This window comes from Agelaius phoeniceus, chromosome 7, assembly GCF_051311805.1.
Source record: "Agelaius phoeniceus isolate bAgePho1 chromosome 7, bAgePho1.hap1, whole genome shotgun sequence".
Classification (NCBI taxonomy): domain Eukaryota; kingdom Metazoa; phylum Chordata; class Aves; order Passeriformes; family Icteridae; genus Agelaius; species Agelaius phoeniceus.
In genome coordinates this window covers 30,397,106-30,418,023 of record NC_135271.1, presented here as the reverse complement: position 1 = coordinate 30,418,023, position 20,918 = coordinate 30,397,106, and the positions used below count along the sequence as shown (strand labels likewise).

The window sequence follows — 20,918 nt, the reverse complement described above, 5'->3', positions numbered from 1 at the left end:
ATTGGGAAGAAGTTTTCCTGACCTGATTCAAGTGATGGTTTATGGTGTTAGGCACAGATATCCAAGTCTGTATTACTGAGATGGTAATACTCCCATTGCCTGTGATAGGGTCCTTCTAAGTAAAAAGCCAGTTTCAGTTTAAAAAAAATAAATTAATAACATTTCTTTAATTCATTCCTTATCTTCTCTTTATAATCATGTGGAACTATTGGTGGTTTTGGAAAGTTGTGCCTGGATTCAGCATTATCAAACTGTTCCACTGATATTTGTGGTGATGATGATTCAAATTGGCTTTTTAAATTTTGATATATAACATGTTGCACATTAGTGAAATAAACCTTCCAAGTAAATACAGATGTTTCAGTTGGGGGCTGGGAGGAGGAAGACATTTGGTAAATTGTGCTTCCGAGTCCTGAACAACCTAAGTGGTGTTTCTGCATTGCCTAGTTACCGTTTCTGTTTGGTTGGCAATGGCTTTCACTGAAAATATTTTAGTTTCTGCTCCTGACAGCTACAAACGTGCTATGATCATATGTAATCTTATAAACTCATACACTATTAAGTGGATGCCCAATACACCTCCTCAAATGTGAGCAGTGGATAGCATTGCCAAGTTACAAAGTCAATATTGAACAGCACAGTCATGCTCAGCTAATTTACAAAAAGTTTGCACTGGCTGGTCCATTTCTTCAGCTGTTAATAGTCTAGCCTGACATATGTAGAACAAAGTTCAAAAGCAAACATGAACAATTTGCTAGACTAGCTGGCAGAAGCCAGACTGCACGAATGGCCTCAGGAGACTGATGCTGACTTTATGCCAATTTCAAATCTCTGCTCACTCTCCCAGTTTACCAAAAAAGCTACTTTTCCTTTCAGCCACACTGCTAAGGGCAACATGCGGAAGCCTGGTATCTGACTAATGCTCACCAAGTGTTACAAGGCTTGAGCAGAGGGAAATATGCAACCTTGTGACCCCGACTCAGAATAGCCAAACTCCATCTGCTCTGAAACTTTAAATGGTAAGTACGCCTCCATTTCTTACTGGACATATTTGGAGGTAAGGACTGGCAATGACTGCTGTTGCGATCATTTTAAGTTGCAAAATTTTCATGCAAAAAATTGGAAAAAAAATTCTTAACTTTTCTGGGAAAAGTTAATCTTAAGAGTTAAAGACAACCCTCAGAGTTGAAGTTAAGTGGTGTATTGGATTTAAATGCAGTTAGGAGTCAAAAAGTAGCAAAAGACTTGGTTGTATTGTGAGCTGATGCAACTTCACAGTTCAGATAGCTGCAAGAACACAAAATGTAAAAGGAGCAAATGGATCTATTTACAACATACAGGCAAAAATGTATAAACATGAGTGGTGTAATGACATATCACACATGCATATTAGGACTAAAATATCTTTGGAATTTGAAAAGTTCCCAGGAAGCATTTCACAACTCAAAGAACAGCATCCAGTACAGTGAAATCCTGTGAGATACTATTTTGAAAAGTAAAACCAGACTAATCAGAGTGTTTAAAATTACTGGTAGCTTATCTTGAAAGGATCATATGATCACATTTTTTATCTGCAAACGGAAACAGTGAGAACTACTTAAATATGTACAGTTGTGTCTGAGACAAACATACACAAATTATAACAACATTCTCTAACTTTCTTAGAACATGAATCATCTTTCATGAAGCTTTCTGTGGTAAAATTGTGCTCCTTTGAGTCATGATAAATTCAATATTTTTCCTTTTTGTTTTTTTTTAACACAGGACTTTATCCAGGGAAAGCTCAGAAACTGCAAGTACAGAATCTCACAAAACCAGAGAAGAATGAATAGGTACTATAGCTTATAGCATATTGAGCGTATTAATCACTGCCTGATAGAATCTTTCTCAGCAAAATTTTTATGGTCCATGTGCTGGTATTTGTTGCAAGGAATCCTTATAACAGTTATATTAACAAACATCAATGAAAAATACCACTGATCCTCCTTAAACAGACCAATTAATTCAAGTAAGTGTCAGCACTCCTGAAGCCTAGTGTTTATACCCACACTGGCGTATGCCTGAAATCCCACTGACATTTCCCCCAAAATATCAATATCATGCTTCTTTCACATCCTGAATAACTGGTTTAAAAAAGAAAAGTAAGTTGCATGGGAAATACTACTAACCATTAATTATGATTCTGCAGTTTAGGATTGGTTCAGTTATTTTGTCATTTCTTAGTCTGATAGTTGTGAACTTTGTGCATTCATTGACTTCTTTTAATCTACCACCATGGAAACTCTAATCACTGTGTGCCATCTTCAGAGGATGGGTGCCTTTGGCGATTGTTAGAGATCATTCTTCTCTACAGTGAGAGATTATTTATTTATTAAATGAAATAACTTCAATTCCTACAATGCTTACAAATCACTGATAAGTAGATTTACTGTCTGTAGTACCTTTCACATTTGGCCCTAATAAAGTGGACAATAATGTCAGAGACTTATTGTTGTTACTTTTTAAACCATCACTTTTATAGTGATACAACAATAAAATCTTGAAAGGATATTAAGAAAAAATAGGAATAACACCCCATACCACATAAAGATTTCAGAATATATGCATTTGACCATCTCTATACTACTGAAATTGAAGGAATTATCAAATTATCTAATGCTGCAAATATGTAAATATCTTCAGAAAAGAACACAAAATGTTAATTACCTGCGTTTAAAAATAATTTGTATATCCTCTTTGATAACAGCTGGAATGATAAGTAAAGTAAGAGCATTTGGCTTAGAATAATTTAGGAATATGCTTCCATTGCCCCACAGGCATTTATTTCCTCATATTTATTTCCTCCAGCTATATGTTTCCAGGTTTTTTTGTTGTTTCCATATTATTTGCAAAAGTTAAATGTTGTACTGAAAGACTTTTTAATCCTGCTTTTGGAGGCAGGAAAGAAGGTTGTTTTTTAAAAAATAATTTTATTTTTATGACAATTTGGTTTGAACATTTCAGGTGACAGCCAAAGGCCCAGTTACCTCCCACAGGCTCTTGTCCAGCAGTCTGTGAGCTGATAGCTGGATCTGCTCTCAAACAAAGTCTGATTTAGATTTATCTAACTTCACCAGTCTAAGAAGATTTTCTGTTTTATCAGGAATTGAACAAGCCTAGTTTCATAAATGAATAAAGTTATTTTTAGATACTTTGTTTTGAAGAGGATTTCTGGAACTCTCAACCTAAGCTTTTCAACACATTTCTCAGTCAGATGGTCTTTTCATTTCTAGTTTGATACATACCTGTGCTTATAAGTATTCATTCCTCTGTCTACTGTCTGGAAAGTTAAATTTAATTATTATCATAGAGAGAAGAATTAAAGCATGGATAATGCACACTGAGGAATTGAATTCACTTTGCAAATTATTTTTATGGCAATGTTGGAGAAGGTAGCAGGTATTCACTTTGCACTGATATAAACAGAGAACAGCTCTGTTTCTTGCAGTGGAATATTAAACAGCAAAAACATAAAGAATAATAATAATGATCTTTCTACAAAGGGTCACGTTGCTGATATGGTCACTTGGTCACACATCCAAATTAATTCAATCAATCTCCTTTTTCATTTAATTTATGAGAAATCTAAAAAGCTGTTGTTAAGATTACATACAAATCCTACTTTTTGCACCATGAGGAGATCAGTGATTTTGGTTAAAACTAGAATTAGGAAAACAAAAATGCCAAGGCCATAAGGCAGTAGTCTAAATTAAGGCACAGTAACAATTTAAAGGAAGCAGAAGGAAAGTATTATCAGAAGAGATAGAAATCTCATAAGCTTCTTGCACTGTAAATGCTGATAAGTGAAGTACAAACCTATTACTTTTAAATTCCTTTTGTATAGTGTCTTTGAGGTGCCTGCTATGGCATGACTATTCTTCTGCCAGAAAATGAGCATAATTTTCATAAACTGTGCTTTTGAAATAATTGAACATGTAAAGTCTATTAGAACATAATATTAGTTCCTCTGATTTCATGTCCTAGCAGTTGCAAGTGCAAAAGCATCACACAACAGAGTCATTTATACCAAGCACATTAATACTCTTGGAATACTTGTAAACCGTAACAAAATTCTGACAAGTTTTGTGCCTACAAAGCAAATCTTTGTATATCTTGTACCCAGAAGCCTTTAAGGTGACAGATTGAAGATTTTATTCACTTTCTCCAAAACCCCATGCAGGACAGTGATTAGTAATGTTGTCTCTATCACCCAAGTTTATGGTTGACAGGATCTACAGGGCCACTTCTGCATAACTTTCATGGGTGTAACATCTGTATTCCACTCCTACTTCTGTCTCACTCGAGTTAATGGCAAAACTTCTGTGTCCCTTAGGGTTTTTCTTGGGCTCTTTGAACCTTATGGAAGCAGAGCTGCTAGCTTGTTACAGATCCCTTGTCAGAGTGCTGCTGCATGCTTGCTTCCCAGAAGAATCTGTGCAAAACAGAAGCTTTCAAGGTTTTCTCCTTCCAGTGCCCCCATCCATCTGTTAGCTTTAAATAATATCTTATGGATAAACTTACATGGGCACCTTTGTCATCTGGGAATATGTGATGGGTTTGTAACAGAAGCAGCTCAAGGAAGGGAGACTGCCTGTTGCAGTGCTCTGTAATTCTGAGACTATTGCACTGGTAAAGCATATACTCAGTTCTAGTGGATGCTTCTTACTAAATATTGTTGCTAAATATAGCTGTATTAAGTCTTCCAGACTAACCAGTGAGCAAATGCAAGAGCCTTACCTTATAAGTAATTAAAGTTACTACTCTAAAGCCACCACTCCACTACTAAGTCTGGAGTTTATATGCTTGAGGCCTTAACACTAAAACTCAAGCACATCCTGAAAACAAATGTGTATCATAAACATCAGCATAGGCGCACTTCACCACTGAGGATAATACTGTGACACCACATATTTCCTTTGTAAAGAACAATACCAATCAGCTCATGCCTGAAAAGGATTTGGAAGGAAGTGAGTGTAGCACTGCAGCATTTTTATATTAGTTTGGTCTTGCACAATGCTGTCCCTCCTTTCCTTCCTGCCCAATACTATTTTAGAAATATTCAAGGTTTTTAAAAGAGGCCAGAAAACAAGAGCCAGGACTCGATTTCCATACTAGTCACAAATGGCAGCTGTAGGGCAAACACAAAATGTTGCGATTACAATCAGTGCCTTTTTTCCTATTGAAAAGACTCTTTCCGTATTCACATAAAGTAAACTCAAAGGAAAAGCACAAAAAAGACATTTTCTCTTCATAGTATTTCTTTGGCATGGATAAGAAGTATTTAAAGTACAGCAGATGTGCCTATGCTGTACAATGGAAATGGAGTCTTTTATAACATCTGTTTAAATATTTTTATTTCAATACATATATTGCTGTAATTGGACAGTGGCATGCTATCCTCATAGTTTTCTATCCCAGAACTATGGTAGTTTCAAACATCTAAATGTTTTACAACTTTATAATAAGATGACATAATAGTTCTTGGCTTAGTGAGGGCAAAACAAAAAATGCCTTAACATTTTGTAAATTTGTATGTTTTGCATATTTCCCTGGTTTATTTGGTAGCAAATAAACTGAAGCATTTTTGGGGGATTTGTGTACTGTCCTCTCAATAGAAGTATTCTGCAACATCATCTCTTCCAGTGAGAAGAAAGCCTAGAGAAAAGCAGTCCCTCTGCCAAAGTGAAATGAGATTGGTTAGTCACAGACAATGTGTGCTTATACAGCACACATCACTCAAAACCCCAAAACCCAAAATTTTCTATGTAAGTAAACCTGAAAAAGATCAACAATATAAGTGAATCAGTGCTTTGCTTTTTTTGAGTTTTCCTGGAATCATTCAGAAAGACCTGTAGTATCTTTATCCCAGATCCACATTGATTTCACCCCAGGAAACTTACTAGGTTGTTGTGTAAAAGGAATAAACGTAGCAAAACACTTAAAACCTTTAAAACACATTGTTTAAAAACTTTTTTTGTAAAGGTGTGCTTACAAGTGTAGCTATTTTGAGGGACTAAACTACTAAGGAGAGCAAACATAGGTACTTCTATGAACTCCTCTTTCCAGAGCTCTGCTAAAGGAGAAAAAGGAGAAGAATGGGTGCATGTGCTTCTAAAAGATATCTAAGAGTGACAACATTTTTTAATGAGTACATGGCTCATAGGTTGATCAATTTTAGCCCTCATCATGGGGCTGTATCATATAATCATGCCTGGGGATTGTGACAGCCTGAAGGCTGTTGGATATTCTGAATATCCAGTGAGGGCTGTGAGCATGCCAGGAAGGTTTTCTGAGGGCAGTATTGCTGGGCTGCACTGAGAACTAGCCCATCCCCATCCTGCAGGAAAGCAAAATGATCACAGGGAATCCTGGAGTGAACTGTCCCCAGAGATCCTCTTCCATCCCAGCCCTCTGAGGCACCCACTAGGCTGCTAGAGGAAATATTCATATGCAGTAGGAAAAGCTGGCTAGTATTTTTGTCATATATGATGTGTATCTGAACAACATTAAAAGTGAGAAGTCTAAAATCTAGTAAAACCCAGCAGGATGGACTTAGAGGCTAGAGCTAAAGATGAAGCCAGACTCCTCTTAGGCACGTTCAGACACAGAACAATAGACAGCACTCACAAACTGAAGTGCAGGGAATTCCACCTGAACTTGAGAAAAAAAAAACCAACAAAACCTAACTATAAAAGTGGTTGAATAATGTAACAGGTTACATTGACTAGAAGTAGAACAAGAGCACAAAAATCAAAATGTCAAAAAATGTTAATATGCTCTTTTTGAATAATGAAATGCAACAATGAAACCCTGCCTTGTCAGAAGCAAGTTGTGGCTATGTGAGGATAATAAAAACTTTTGGCAATTGTCACTTTTCTTTCTCTTTTCAGGAACACTTCCAAGTTCGAGGTAGTTGATGACCCATTACATCAATGAGGAGGTACTTCTGTGCTGCATTTCTGGGCTGCTCCTGGGAGCCCAGCTTCTTCTGCTCAGTGTCTAAGAGGTCTTTCTCTCTTGTTACTTTCTTGGTGATAACTTAATTTCATTTCTTTATCTGCATCAAATTTTCTCAGTAAGATTCTTCTCCGTAGTCCTCAAGAAACTGAGATGCTGTAAAAATTTGAAGTCAATGCACTCCTCACCAGCAATCTCTTTCCAGTCTGCTGCTCAACTCTTACCCTCTTTTTGTGCTGGCCTCTTATTTGCTTTATTCTTTGCTTTTGTTTATCTATTCTTTCCATCCTTCCACTATGTATGAAGCATTAGAAAAATAGGCACTTCAAGATAATGTGCTGCTGTTAGGCAGCTGAACATTGCAACTCTCAGGGGGCAAGGGAGCATCTGAAATGTGGAGTCTTTCTTTCATCAGGAAAACAAGAGAACACCAAAGAAAACAGAGAATTTCTGTAAAAAGTTTGCTATATGTTGTCCAGTCTCTGCTGGACAACAATAACTTATATGTGAAATATAACTTATATGTGAAAAAAGCCCCCCTGCTTCAAACTAGGGAATTATTTGGTTTATGCTACTGTGGTGTCATTAACAGATTTTTAATCCATACAGGTCTTCTCCTGTTGTTTTTACGTGCATGAAGTAGCACCTCACAATTGCTATTCAACTATGTGGCTGCTGTAGCTGGGTTTCCTGTTACACAACTCAACACTCTGGTTTTAAACCAACAAATGCCAGCTGTCTGTACCAACCAGGATGCAGCCCACAGTCAAGGCAGCTTCTTTTCTCACTTGCTAATTGGTTCACCCTTTTTTTTCTCAGCCAGAATGCATTACTAGAGATGCCTGTGCTTTATTCAGGTCATTCTTGGTGTGAGTTATTATTTGCAAGTATAGCCTGCAAGCAAATTCATTGTAGGTGTATTTTCCAAGCTGTGAAAAGAAGACTATAAGCATTACATATAACCTGAGGTGTACCATGTAATTTATAACATATAAATAAATTATTAAATTTGTCTTTCTTTTTTCATTTGCCAAATATTATAATTTGATTTTTATGGGCATGTGTTGGTGCCCCCAGCAGGCTCTTAGAAAAATTAAATCTGGAATCCTGTGAACCAAATGTTGCAGAAAGAATTAACTTGTTTACTGTATTGTGATGAATGGAATAGCTGCATTGAATGTATATGAAGCTGCACAATTAATTACTACATAAATGACTTGTCAAGTGCAGAAGTGTGTCATGCATGATCTTTACCTATAGCAGACTGTATTGCATTGTAGAAGTAAATATAAAGCTCTGAATGCTTTCATTATAGCACTTCTGGGATGCCAACTACAGTCCTGTTCTTAGAGTAGTAAAGAACACTCATGCAGAAAGGAAATCTCAGACTTATTAAACATCCTGGACTTTCTTTGCATGTATTTCTGAAATTATCACTTGCACCAGAATAATTTTTGAATTTGATCTGAATAGTACTCATAGTAGTGTATCTTCTTTACTGAAAGAATTTACAGAAAATAATTAAAAGACTTGTTTCTTTAGTCACTGCAGATCAAAAGTCATTATTTCATATAAAGTCTAATTAAATTACATGTCTTAATTATATAGGACTAATTCACAGAGCTTTTTAGGAGTGCTTATTTTGTGACATGTTTTACAGCTCTCAATTTTGCAAACAAGGAATCAGTGTGACAGCTAAGGCATTGGGAGCTAGAGAAGGAAGGGTATTGAAAACACCTTTCACCCACATGACAGGAATTTTATTTGCCTGGAATTGAAGTAACACATTCCTTTTGTCCTTGAGAACCTCAAATTATAAGGGGAGGTGTGGTAGTCACATAAATAAAAGTGTCTACTACTGAGAGGTTGTTTTGTGAATTATCACAAAGGAGTTCTGAGAGAGTGCAGTCAAATGATTTTATGCCCCATATCTCATGAATAATACACATACAGAAATAAAAAGAAGAATCTCAGCATTGCATCAGAGTGTTGACATTTCATCAGAACTTTGTTTTTTAAGTGTCTATGCATCAATACAAAAACAAATTGAGAAAAAAAAAAAGATACATTTGACTTCTGGAACTGAAGAGAAGTTAGGAGAAATGGGGAACAGACCAGGAAGAGTAAATTTCCCATAATGATCAAGCAATGTTGGAAATCAGATTTGTGTCTTAAAGTGTATCTATCTGTATCTAGCAGAGAGAACTGACACCAAGTTGTGAAGATAAAACTTGGCCTGAACAGTTAAAATATGCTCATCTGGCTCTGCAGGTAAGCAGAACCACATTTTCTTTCAGCCTTTGATGAAAATCTATGAAATATAGCAAAGCTGGCAGGGAAGGATAAAGGAATAAGAAACTAGACATATAGACAAGAAGAACTTTCATCTGCTTTTGTCCTTTGGGTGAAAGAATGACTGAATAATTACAATCTAATAATTAATTCTGTTAGCCATGGTAAGCATGTTCCAGAGAAAGCGAGACATTTGAGCTGACAATGCAGTGTGGACAAGGCACACTGGAGTCCCCAAGTGCATGCTTTGTCTTCTAAATGAACACTTGTAGGGTCAGGCCCAGAGGCAGCACAGCTGCTTTCAGGCAGTGAGGAGCTGAAATAACCTGTCAGGCTCTCGTGGGTATGTGGAGAGCCAGCCTAGCACTCCATGAATCCCATTCCTATGACTGGGCACAAAGCCAGACCCTCTTCATCACGTCTGTGATTCAGCCCCTGCTGATCAGTCTGATTTGGGTCTGTTAAGAAGCACTGATGTGTCTGCCCTGTGTGTGGCTCTAGTGTGGCACCAAGTTCTACTGTCTCCCAAATATTTTACTGAAAAGGGTCATAGTGCAGTCTGAGTCCGAGCCTCTTTGTATCTAAGGCATCTGCAAAGTATTTCCCTGATATTTATCACCTTGAAATTCCTGATGTTGTCCTGGGTTCTGCATACAAAATTTTGTTTTAACACAGTATGCTGATGTGTCCATAATAAAGCAATGATAAATTAACATTTATTAAATGCATTAAAGCATAGCATCTTCAGAGAACTATATTTCATTAGCTAATCTTAATTACTCTTGACAATACTCCCGTGACTAAGTTAAAACTTGTTTATTTATTTCAATAGACTTTCCTGTGAACTAACTGGGGAGTTATCCTGAGTAAGTGAGGAGAATTGGAACAAGAAAAAGACAGAACACAGAATGATGCAGGAAGGAAAGGAAGTCCTTACTTGTTGTGAAACTCTCTTGCTAGGATATTGTATGCTGGTTTTTTTGCTTAGCACAGAAGAGGAGAATTGTTATGTTGCTCTGCAGGGCAGTTTTATTAATACATGCATTGGTTTAAAGAATGTACATCATCACATCTTTTGCAGCCCTCACAGCATACAAATCCCAAAATAACTCACATGCAGGTTTCTGTGTCTTTATTCCACTACAGGCTGATCACTCCTCTGAAGCCCATAGGTGCTGTGTGTGCACAACTGAACCATTTTGGTTCCTACAACCCGAACCACACTGAATGTGGCACTGCTCTATTCTAAATATGGATCACAGTCCTGTCAGTCTCCATCTTTCTCCCAAGACTTCTTTGCTTGAAGTAGAATTCATGTGCCTCATTCTGGACTTTTACTATTTAAATTGGCTTCCATATAACAATATAAAACATGCTTAAAATCAGCTTCAGTGAAATTATTACTGCAGTTACTTGAAACTCCTTGAAATTTTTGGTATAATTAGTGGTATAAAGAGTTTTCCACAGTAGCTCTCCTTTGTAATCTATTACTGTGTAATGTTAATAAACCCAATAAGTAATTTTTTTCAAGCTCTAACAACTATGATTTAGTATTTTGGTTCATATTTTTTACAGCAAATTTCTAATTGAAGAGAATTTATTTTTTTCTGGAAAACTTAAGCAAGATCTCATTGGCTGCATTTGAGTAAAAGTGAGGGAATGAGTATTTGTACTGGCCAGAAAAAGCAAAGAAATAGAAGAAGTACTAAATTCAGAATGATTTGCCTTATGTCCCATAATGCAAACAGCAGTTTGGACCCTACACATTTGAACTCTTATTCTTACAGGCATGGCATAACTTGCAGGCTGGCTGATTTTTTGTTTTCTATGGTTTAAGGGGTTCTTAAGAGCATGGCTCTGTAACTCCTTCCTAAACTGTGGGAACTTAAAAGGCCAACTGATCTTTCACATACCTCAGCTGGCAATTCTCCATTTCTCAGCAGCAATCTCCTTTGAAAGCAGCTGCCATTTTAATTTTTTGGCTGCATAATCACGTCTCAGATTCTAAAAAGTCCCATTAGCCTTCTGTTCAATAAGGAAAAACTAAATCTCAAATACATTTTTTAATAATATTTTTTCATACAAGTGTATAGCTTAGGAATGAGCACTGTGAGGTAGCAGGAGGAGGTACAGGGTATAAACTAATGAAGTGTGCTTTAGCATTTTCATTCTAGTATATGTTCTCACAAGGGAGTGGGCACTTGACCCCATTAACATAAGGCCAGTACTCTGAAATTATGTTTCCTAGGCTTGTTATGGTCTGAATTCTTAAGAGTCACAGGATAATCTGTATTCTATTTGACTTGTCATGTGAGATATATGATACTTATTTGGTAGTTTTCATTTCAAGAGAACATGGACTGTCCTGGGGTCAGGGATTTCTGATTTCAATAGTCAGGAGCTTGTGACATTTCTGTGCAGTTTGGAGACTCTTTGGTTGACACAGGCTGGTATCTGAACTACTCAAATATTTATTCCTTGCTGTCTAAGTTTCTCCGAGAAGTTTCACTGGTGTCTTAATTAGAAAGCTACATGATTACTCATAACACAAATGCCAGAGTTAATTTTGGCTGTCTTGCTCTAACTGTTCTCTAATTGGGACACTTCCGAATGAAGTATGGATGCAGGCAAGGTTCCTGGCTCACTCTGGGCATGTCTAACTTAGACAATCCACGAAGTATTAAAGTCTCTTTTAATGGTTACTCCACAAAAAGATATTCATCTTTGACTGGTGTCTGCCCACAGCCAAGCACGTGAGCAGCATCCCCTTTTTGCCGACGCGCACTGCGTTCCTTGGAAACCGAAGTACTGCTAACTACAGAGGGCTGTCCCAGGGCAGGACCCTTGCTGGGCCAAGGGCAGGGTCACGGCCCCGACGTGGGTTTTGAGAAGCAGCAGTGCTGGGAATCGCTCCGAGCAGCCTCCAGCCCCGGCCCCGCTCCCGAAGGAAGGCGGCGCCGCTCGGCTGCCCTCTGGCGGCCGGGCCGGGGCGCGGCTCTGGTGGATGTTCATGTTTTATAACGGAAGTACAAAATTAGGGAGTTTTATTGATTCATCTGTCATGTACGCACTGTGTTAGTAATCATTAATTTGATTGAGAATTTAGAGCTCCTTACCTTTCAAGCTCTGGTTCTACTGGCTCTCAAACACTTGCATATTGAGAAATGAATAGCATTGATTTTCCTCAAGTAGATTGATTACTTAGATGCAAAAGATTCTCTTCCCCCCTCCCCCCCCTCCCCCCCCAGCCATGGACGATAGCAAAGGAAGAGCTGCAGCTTTGATCTCACTGACTGGAAGCCTCTTCTATTCCTCTGGCATGTACTTTAATTTTTTTTTTTTTTTTTTTTTTGAGGCAAAAGGAAAGAATTGCCTTTTGTGGCATTCTCCTCTGCTATGCCAATTTCTTAGCTGTATCCATTTAGCAAAAGGGATCTTTAGATATATTTCCTTAGATTTTTCATCATACTGTTCAGTATCCCAATGTTAAAAGTTATTTCTTTTAAAGTGCTAAAGAAACTGTGGCAGCAAGACAACCCAACTAAAAGGCAGATGTGAAATATGAAGTAGCACATGTATTTAAAAAAATTACTTGGGACAACCAAAGAAATTACAACAGAGGATAGAGAACATAGCCCATGGAAAAATGTGACAGGCACTGGCATATGTTCACCATTTGAATTAATCATTTTTCCCCACACCGTAGAGCAGAGAGGAGTTTAGAGCCTGAAGGAAGGCACACTTTGAGTTTTACTGTCCTATCAGCTACCTGTAACCCGCTGAGATTCGTATAGCCTCCTACCCTTCTCAAAAGGTACTCAAGGCAATTTGTGTTGACTATAAGTGGAAGCTCATGGTCCATAAAGCTCATAAACTGATTACTTGGAAGATACTATCTAGAACCTGAAACAATTTATAGAAAATATTCCATATGAAATATTTAACGTAGAATTTGCAAAGCAGAGAGAACTGCTGTTCTTCCTTCCTTTCATCATCAGTTTTAAAATCATATCCACATGAGTATCATTAAAAGCCCTGCACCTTGCAGGCCACACACACACAACAGAAGGGTGTGGGCGTGTTTCACTGTACACTTGACTCACCCTTCTCATGCTATGTGTTGGGCTCCTTCCAAGTGCCAAATCCTCTTCACAGGTGCTGCCCAGCTCATTTTTCACGCACAAGAAATGAGAGTTTAGCACACAGTTTCATGGGAGATGACAGCAGACTGGAGGAAGGGTCCAGGAAAAACCCTGAAATGCGGACTGCACCTTCCTTTCACTCACCCACATGCGTTTATTGCTGGGGGCGGGGGGACGGGACAGACACACAGTGCTCTGGAACGCCGATGAAATACTCCTGAGCTGCTTATTGCAATTACAACGCTCGTGTTACCCCTCCAATTGAAACCAAGCCAAGGTGAAGCAAGGGGAGGGATCACTAAGCCGGGTTCAGGTGTGGGCACTGAGGAGCTCAGGGAAGCCGGAGGGGGACACCACCTTTTAGAAGGGGAGTGACTTCTTTCCGCCCCCTCCCCGGGCCGCTCCCTGCCGGCTGCGCTGAAGCAGGGCCGGGTAGCTCGGCGGCCGCAGGTCGGAACCCGTGAGGGCGGCGGGCGGACCCGCTCGGCCGCTGCGGCGGGGCCTGGGCGAGCCCATCGCGCCGTGCGCGCAGGGAGGGAGCGAGGACGGACGGAACGGACGGACCGACCGACCGGCGCGCGGGCGGGGAGAGCCGCCGCCAGCCGGGTGCACGGCAACCTGATCCCGGTCCAACATGGTCGCCGCTCACGCCTCCCATTCCTCGTCCTCCGGCGAGTGGATCGCGTGCCTGGATAAAAGGTATCGGCATCTTCCCAGGAGCCGCTGCGGAGGGATGCTGTGTGTATGCGTGTGTATGTATGTGTGTATGTGTCTGCGCTGACACCCCCATCCCCGCTCTCCATCAGATCCTGCCTTACATAAGGAGTGTGCAGGTGGGAAGGAAAACGCCTGGGGGAAGCCAGGGCTGCGGGCAAGGATGAGGACTAGAAATACTCCGGGCAGCGGAGGGGACAGGCAGTCCCCATAGGATTGCTGCTCCCCGCCGGGAAGATACAGCACGTGGTGGAGGAGGGGGAGCTCTGGGGCGGGGAGAGGGCCTGGGGCTGCCAGCCGGGGGCCCCCTGCCGTATCGGCCATGGCAGACCCGCTGCATTCGGCCCTCGTCCGCCCTCACCTGCCCCCACGGCGCCCCAGCCGCTGCCTCCCCTCCGCTCGGCACACCGGCCCCGCTCCCGCAGCGGCCGCACAGCCCCCGCCCAGCACCGTCGCAGGGCGGACGGGGAAGGACGAGTCCCTCTCGTCCCCGCTGCGACGCCCCGGGGCCCGCGGTTGTCCCCGGGCTGCGGGTCAGGTGCAGGCGGGCGGCGGCACCGCGTGGGCGGCAGGCACGGTTGGCTGACGTGTGCTCAGAGCTGGTGTGCGCGCTGCCAAAAATACGGGCAAATTATTATTATTAAAAAAGTAACGTTAAAAATTCTCTGCAGTGCTTTCTCTCGGGTGCTGCAGCCCAAAGTCTCGCAATGTCGGGTCGCGTGGCGGGTGGTTTGAACGCCCTTTGCTGTATTCATAGCTTTGATTCTTGGATTAGTTCAGAAGTCATTTAATGGCTGAACACTCACTGTGTCTCCTGTGATCTAGGAATTTAGTTAACAAAAATGCAGACCATGGATTCCTAAGGAGCTCAAAAGAAAGCTATCAGAGAGCATTCCCTTACGTGGTGCATGGCAGTTAGCTGAGCATCCTGAGCCAGCTTTTGACCGGTGGCATCATTTGGGGCTATGCTGTGGCGAGAACCCTTTGTGCACATAGAGGGGACCTTCCCCTTCTCATAGTTTCTCCCCTTTTCAGGTAACTCTTAGTCTTGTAGGACTGCACTTACTTAGGTTTTCCTTAACAGTCCAGGTAGCAAACTGTAAGTTAATGGAACTTCTGGGTTAGACGCTCTAGACACCTACCACAGACACTGATCCTCCTCTGTACCATGTGACCTCTTAGAGATCAAATAATGTTTATAAACGTTGAAAGCTCTCGTAAAGTAAATACAAACAGAACTGTTGATGGTAATCTAGCTAAGAGCCAAAGTGAGGCCTCTCTGTAAACTGACGTTGAGCAGATGTGAAGGAGAGAATGGGTCCCAGTACTTCTAGATTGATGATCCTTTCGTTTCTGTTTTCCTACATTCAATACACTCTGAGATTCAAACTGTGAACTCAAAATCAGGGCTTAATGAAGTACGTAGCCTTGGGGAGCAGACAATGTATTTAGTAAACATATGTTAGAAATTAGTTTTAATTTAGAAATCTCTCTGTCATAATTAATAAGCTGACCCTTTCTGTACCACAAATTTCATTAGAGCTATTAAGGTGAAACTTTCCTTTCACTTTTTGTTACTTAGAGTAAGCTAGTAGCACCAATTTATGGAGTGGAAAGAATCAGTTCCAAGTGCTCTTAAGAATCTACCCTTTCCCAGAAGGCAGTCTATATGTAGGAGAAACCCATAACATGAACAATTGTAGGTTTTTTTCTGGTCTCTGCTTTTTGATCATAGGAAGTACACTTATGCATTTTATTCTGTTTTTCCACCTAAAACCACAGATAAAGTGTTTTTAATTAACTTACACACTTGTGTTTCTAAAGTGTATTTATTTTCTATGGATAATCTTACTAATGTAGTAATTTGAATTATTATAAATGTCTATGTATTTTAAACCTTATGAAAATTGTATAGCATTTTCTATCCCAAGTGTGAATTCTGTGAATATGGGATCATTTAATGAGTAGATTCTCTATAGAGTACCATGTGTCTTTACTAAATAATAAATAGAGTTTTTAGTCAATGAATATATTTCCAGGAGAGAAACAGTTCTAAACCTGATATGCTTTAGAATGTTAAGTGACCCTCAACAAAGACAATTAAAATAACATGTAATATGGATTATCCAGTATAATCACGTGGAAAAAAAATTCAAAATGGAAATAGCAAAATACATCATGTATAGAAATTAATGTATTTTGTATTTGTTCTTCAGGTTTTTCCCCAAATCATGTGTCAAAGTGGAACTACTAACATTTAAAATTAGAGCACATATAAAAATGAAGCACTGCCAAAACTTTTACAGGAGAAATGTTATTACTTTGTAGGGTACTGTAGGCTGGGACTACTGGTGCTTTGTCTGTGTGGCTTCCATATGTAGTTACTGGCCACAAAAGTCAAAGATCCACACTTAAAAATCAAATACCTGGGGCAGTATTTATATATAAAGTTATAAGTGTAAAGGTAAGGAAAATTTCAGAACACTGTGCTCTATCAAGAATATTTAATTTTTGCAGGAGAGAGGGAGGATCAGCAGTGAGCAACTGTACATCCTGGTTATACCTGGAGATATGAATAATTTTTCTCTTGAGGAAACCAGTCCTTTTACATTTGAAGTAATAGTTGCTTTATGCTGATTTCTTAGTCAGCAGAAGTACCCTTCTAATCTTAGCACTTTTCTGTGTGTCTGCTCTGCACATAATTTAAAAAGGGTCACTGATTTATGCATGTGTGTACAGTTAACTTGGGAAGAATGTCTTCTCTATTCTCATGTGTTCTTTCACACCAAAAACCATCTGACCATCTGAAATTTCCATGTTGACATATCTTTACTGAATGGTATACACAGTGTATATATATATATATAACTATTATTTCTCTAAATCTATGAATTCAGATTAATTCTTTAAATTTATGAATTCAGTTACTAGTTTTAATTGGATTCAGATGCAAGCTTTTAGGGATGTACAGCATGCACAACTGCTAGAGATCCCAGGATTTCATACCTGGCTATGGTATCTGGTGTTTTTCTCTGAATTAAATGTAACCTTCAGTGCCTTAACAGACTGGAGGAGTGGATCACAGGGCAAAGCATGTAACTTCACTGGCCTGTTGTGCTAAGAATGTTATGGTCTTTGCCTAATGACTTCTAAATTATTTAAGTAGGAATGGGCTTTTCAAGGACTTCTGGTACAGACTGAGCCTTTATAACCTTGTCATCCTTGTTAGTCTTGCATCATTTATGTTTAAAAAATCTGAAATAATGTGTACTGGGTAGTATCTCAGACCTGTTCCTCCCACAGATTTGAATGCAAATTCAGATTGAAGCTACATAACAGCAGCATATTTGAATCAGGATTTGGTTTTTTAGTTTAGTGTAACATGTATTTGAGATGCAGGCTTTGTTTGCTTAGTAGTAAACAAGGGATCCCTTCTGAGCATAAATATAGGCTAGAATAAAGAATTGATATTCTGAGAGAATTGTTGTAGAATAAATAGTGAAAATGCTTGTCATCCTCTATAACCTTTAGTTATGTCAAAGATAATGGGATATAATTTATAATCAGGCAATATTATGAATACAGTTGCATTATGATGCTGTTTTATTTTAAAAAATATTTTTGCAATTGGTAAAACTTATACTGTCTTCTATATAAATTCCTCCCTTTTTATTTGTAACAAATCCATAGGTTTATCCCCATTTTCATAGTTTGCATCTGAACAAAATCATGGATATACACTGCAGTTCCGGTTGGCTTGTGTGCTTCGTGTTTTCTCTCTGTGTGCTGTGTGACTAAGCTGCTATATGCTTGGATCAAGTCTGTGTGGGGATATAGCAGCAGAAGGCACTGCAGTGGATGTGGAAACTCAGAGCTGTACAGACACAGCCCAAGTGCTTTCCAGCACTCCTGTGAGGGTGCAGTCTTCTGAGAGCGATGAGTAACAAATTTATCTTTCCACATCATGCACCTCATTTTCTAGTTCAGTGCAAAGGTGCAGTCTTTGATGAATAATAAAAAAGCCTTTTCCTTTCCATGTTTTCTTAGAAAAACCAAAATAATTGTTTGTAGGTCTGTGCATTTCATCAAATATGTGAATTCAGATTAAATCCTAGTGAGAACTGGAGTTGTATTTTAAATAAGCTGTTTTATTTTTGCTCTCTGGTTTCCACATTTGCAGTATTGGCTTCCATTTGTTTCATGTGGTTGCAGTAAGTTACACACTTGTGCCATGGACTGGTATTAAGAGGAAGAGAAAGTGATTACCCCAGCATTGTGTAAACATTGTCATAGCCCAGCAGAGAAAGGCAGTATGTGCGCATTGGACAGTTAGGACATGACACATTCAAATTTAGTTGGTAGTCTTGTGAAGTGGCTGCAGGATTGGTATGCTACACGTGCACCTATAGGTTTTCTCTTTCATCAGATGATACTGGAAACATGTTTAAACTCTCATTGCCTGAGTTCTTTCTGACATGTTGTTAGGATTTGATCTGCAAAATCCTGTAAAATCCTATACTTGAAGCAGATTAAATTTATTTTATAAAAAAACTCCATATCCCAGCAAAGGAATAAAAAAACCGACAAACCAGCTAATTGAAATTGTGCCCTCAAAGTCAGGTGTTCACCAGATATTTTCCAAATACAAGTATTTTTCTTATCTAGCACGACATCTGTTTTTGTCTGCATCTTACAATTTGCTGCATTTAACAAAGCTTATCATTCTAATGATACTTCCTTAGTGCTGTATTTTCTGCTCTGTATTTGGCATGATTAGTTACTATTTCTGCTGCTTTATCAATATCCATGAATGTTTCCTGAACTGACTTTCTCTTTCATCTTTGAATTTGTCAGTTGTCAAAATGCATGCAAATGTAAATCTGTAAAACTTATTTCATTATTGCTGTAAATTTTAAATTTTCACTAGCTGTTACAATGCAGATCCTAAACCGGGAAAGGTGCATTTGGCATGGTGTTATTGGTGAATAGTGGTGGCCAGAGTTTGAATCGAGGGATATCATCACTTGCATATTGTTCAATTACAGATTTCAATTGCAGTGTATCTCAGAGTCTGTCTTCATATTAAAGTGCTTTTAATGTTTATTATGAAGCTGCAGTGCTGGTTAATGTAATTTCATCTGAATTTACTTCTGTCAAATGGAATTTTAACTGTCCTGAGCTCCAGTTGATGTTTATGAAATTTGGAGGTTAAATTCAATAAAATTTAGTCACATCTTGATTACAAAGCATCTGTAATATATACAGATTCTCACTAATGAAGGAACATAATTCTGCATTTTGATTTCTCTTGAATTATTCTGTCTTTCTAGACAGCAAATGAAGATAGAAAAGAGTCTATTTCCTATGAGATCTATATTGTTCAGGTAGTGTATTTTTAACTTGAGAGAAATCTTTATGAATTTAAGCAGGTAATAAATACATCTTTTGCCATTCCACTGTATATGCAGATCTAAGAATTGATCTTTTGGAAGGATGCACAATTGATGCATCAGGGTATGTAAAGAAATGAGTACACTTGGTTGCTCTGTTTAACTCTCCAATAATTTTTCAAAATTGATCAAAATTATTTGAGTAATATGATAATGAGGTAGGTAAAGGAGAGTCCTCTCTATTTGCCTTCCTTTTGTCCTCACTAAAGAAGACAGAACTCAACTCTAACAAATTCTGTCTGACTGCAGCTGGCAGTCAGTCAGACTGCATTTAACTGGCTGGCCATTCGGTACCTGCGTAGAACAGGATTATCTACAGTGTTTCCTGTACATTATGTACAGGACCTGAGAGGTTATCACAGGGATTCTGAGTGTAGGTGACAGTAGTAATTAACTGAAAACTAAGCACAGGCAATTTTGTGTTGCCCCTTTTTTTTAAAATCTAAACTCCAGAATGATTTAGGTGTGTAAGAGTCCTAGGAAACAGTTTTTAACTAAAATTCTATTTCCTATTTGTCAGAGGAAATGAGAGTTGGAATCCCAGAGTGTCTTAAAATGACATTCAAGAGAAAAGAACAGTAATGTGATTATTGTTTAAAAGCCTCATGATGAGACTTTTCCCATGACAAGGGAAAGAGGATCTGACTTGTGAGTGTTGAAAACAGATTTGGTAATACCTCTGTAAAAAGTGCTCTTGGTGGGAGTTAATTATCTTCTGTTGCCATTGAAGTAAACCCTTATCTGGAAACTACTTCAGATTAAAAGTAACTTCATTTATTGTTAGCATTTAAGTGGCTTACTACCGGTCTAAAATGTTTTGATCACTGGTATTCCACTCTTAAACTTTCCTTTCTCAAAGAGAAATGGAAAGTCAAAGATCCTTACAGCATTGTGTGGAGGAGAGAGTTGCAGTATTGTCCTGCTCTCATTAAGGGAAGATGCTCTGTTGGCACTGGTATTTTTCTGCATCCTACAGTGTTGTTTTTCTGCATGTCGGGAAAGGACAGAAGAAAGTGTAGGGAGCATAGAGGAATGATCTGGTTTTAATTGGCATTCCTTGGTGCTGTCTACTTGCTCATGTTTCACAGCTGAATATATTTTAAAGTACTATTAAATTCATTAATTAGCCCATGGTAGGGGTTACTGGTACTTTCCAGCTGATAGAGTTTGCCTTTGCATCTTTGCATTGATGCTTTGGTTTTAACCCAGCGATGAACTCGTTTTATTTGTCTGTTCTAGTGTTTTAGCTGTTTTCTACAGTCTCAACAGTGGAAGAAATAGATCCATCTGCTCATCATTCGTGGGCTGTTCATTGCTGTCTGAA

At 39.0% G+C, this 20,918-nt stretch overlaps 1 protein-coding gene and 1 long non-coding RNA gene across 5 annotated transcripts in view; both read left to right on the top strand.

Moving 5' to 3' along the window:
- The window catches only part of LOC143694518 (uncharacterized), a 31,567-nt gene extending 22,554 nt beyond the window's left edge, over positions 1 to 9,013 (top strand). For both annotated transcript variants that reach the window (XR_013183067.1, XR_013183068.1), the window contains 3 exons: positions 877 to 1,019; positions 1,765 to 1,832; positions 6,930 to 9,013. This is a non-coding gene — a long non-coding RNA (uncharacterized LOC143694518). The remainder of the gene's footprint in view (positions 1 to 876; positions 1,020 to 1,764; positions 1,833 to 6,929) is intronic.
- A 4,802-nt stretch (positions 9,014 to 13,815) lies between these two features.
- The window catches only part of RAPGEF4 (Rap guanine nucleotide exchange factor 4), a 141,566-nt gene continuing 134,463 nt past the window's right edge, over positions 13,816 to 20,918 (top strand). The window contains exon 1 of one of the 3 annotated variants that reach the window (XM_077181398.1): positions 13,816 to 14,129. In XM_077181398.1, the coding sequence (XP_077037513.1) occupies positions 14,065 to 14,129 (65 nt within the window). In that variant the 5' untranslated portion in view covers positions 13,816 to 14,064. The remainder of the gene's footprint in view (positions 14,130 to 20,918) is intronic. The other 2 variants (XM_054636579.2, XM_077181399.1) reach the window with 2 other exon arrangements.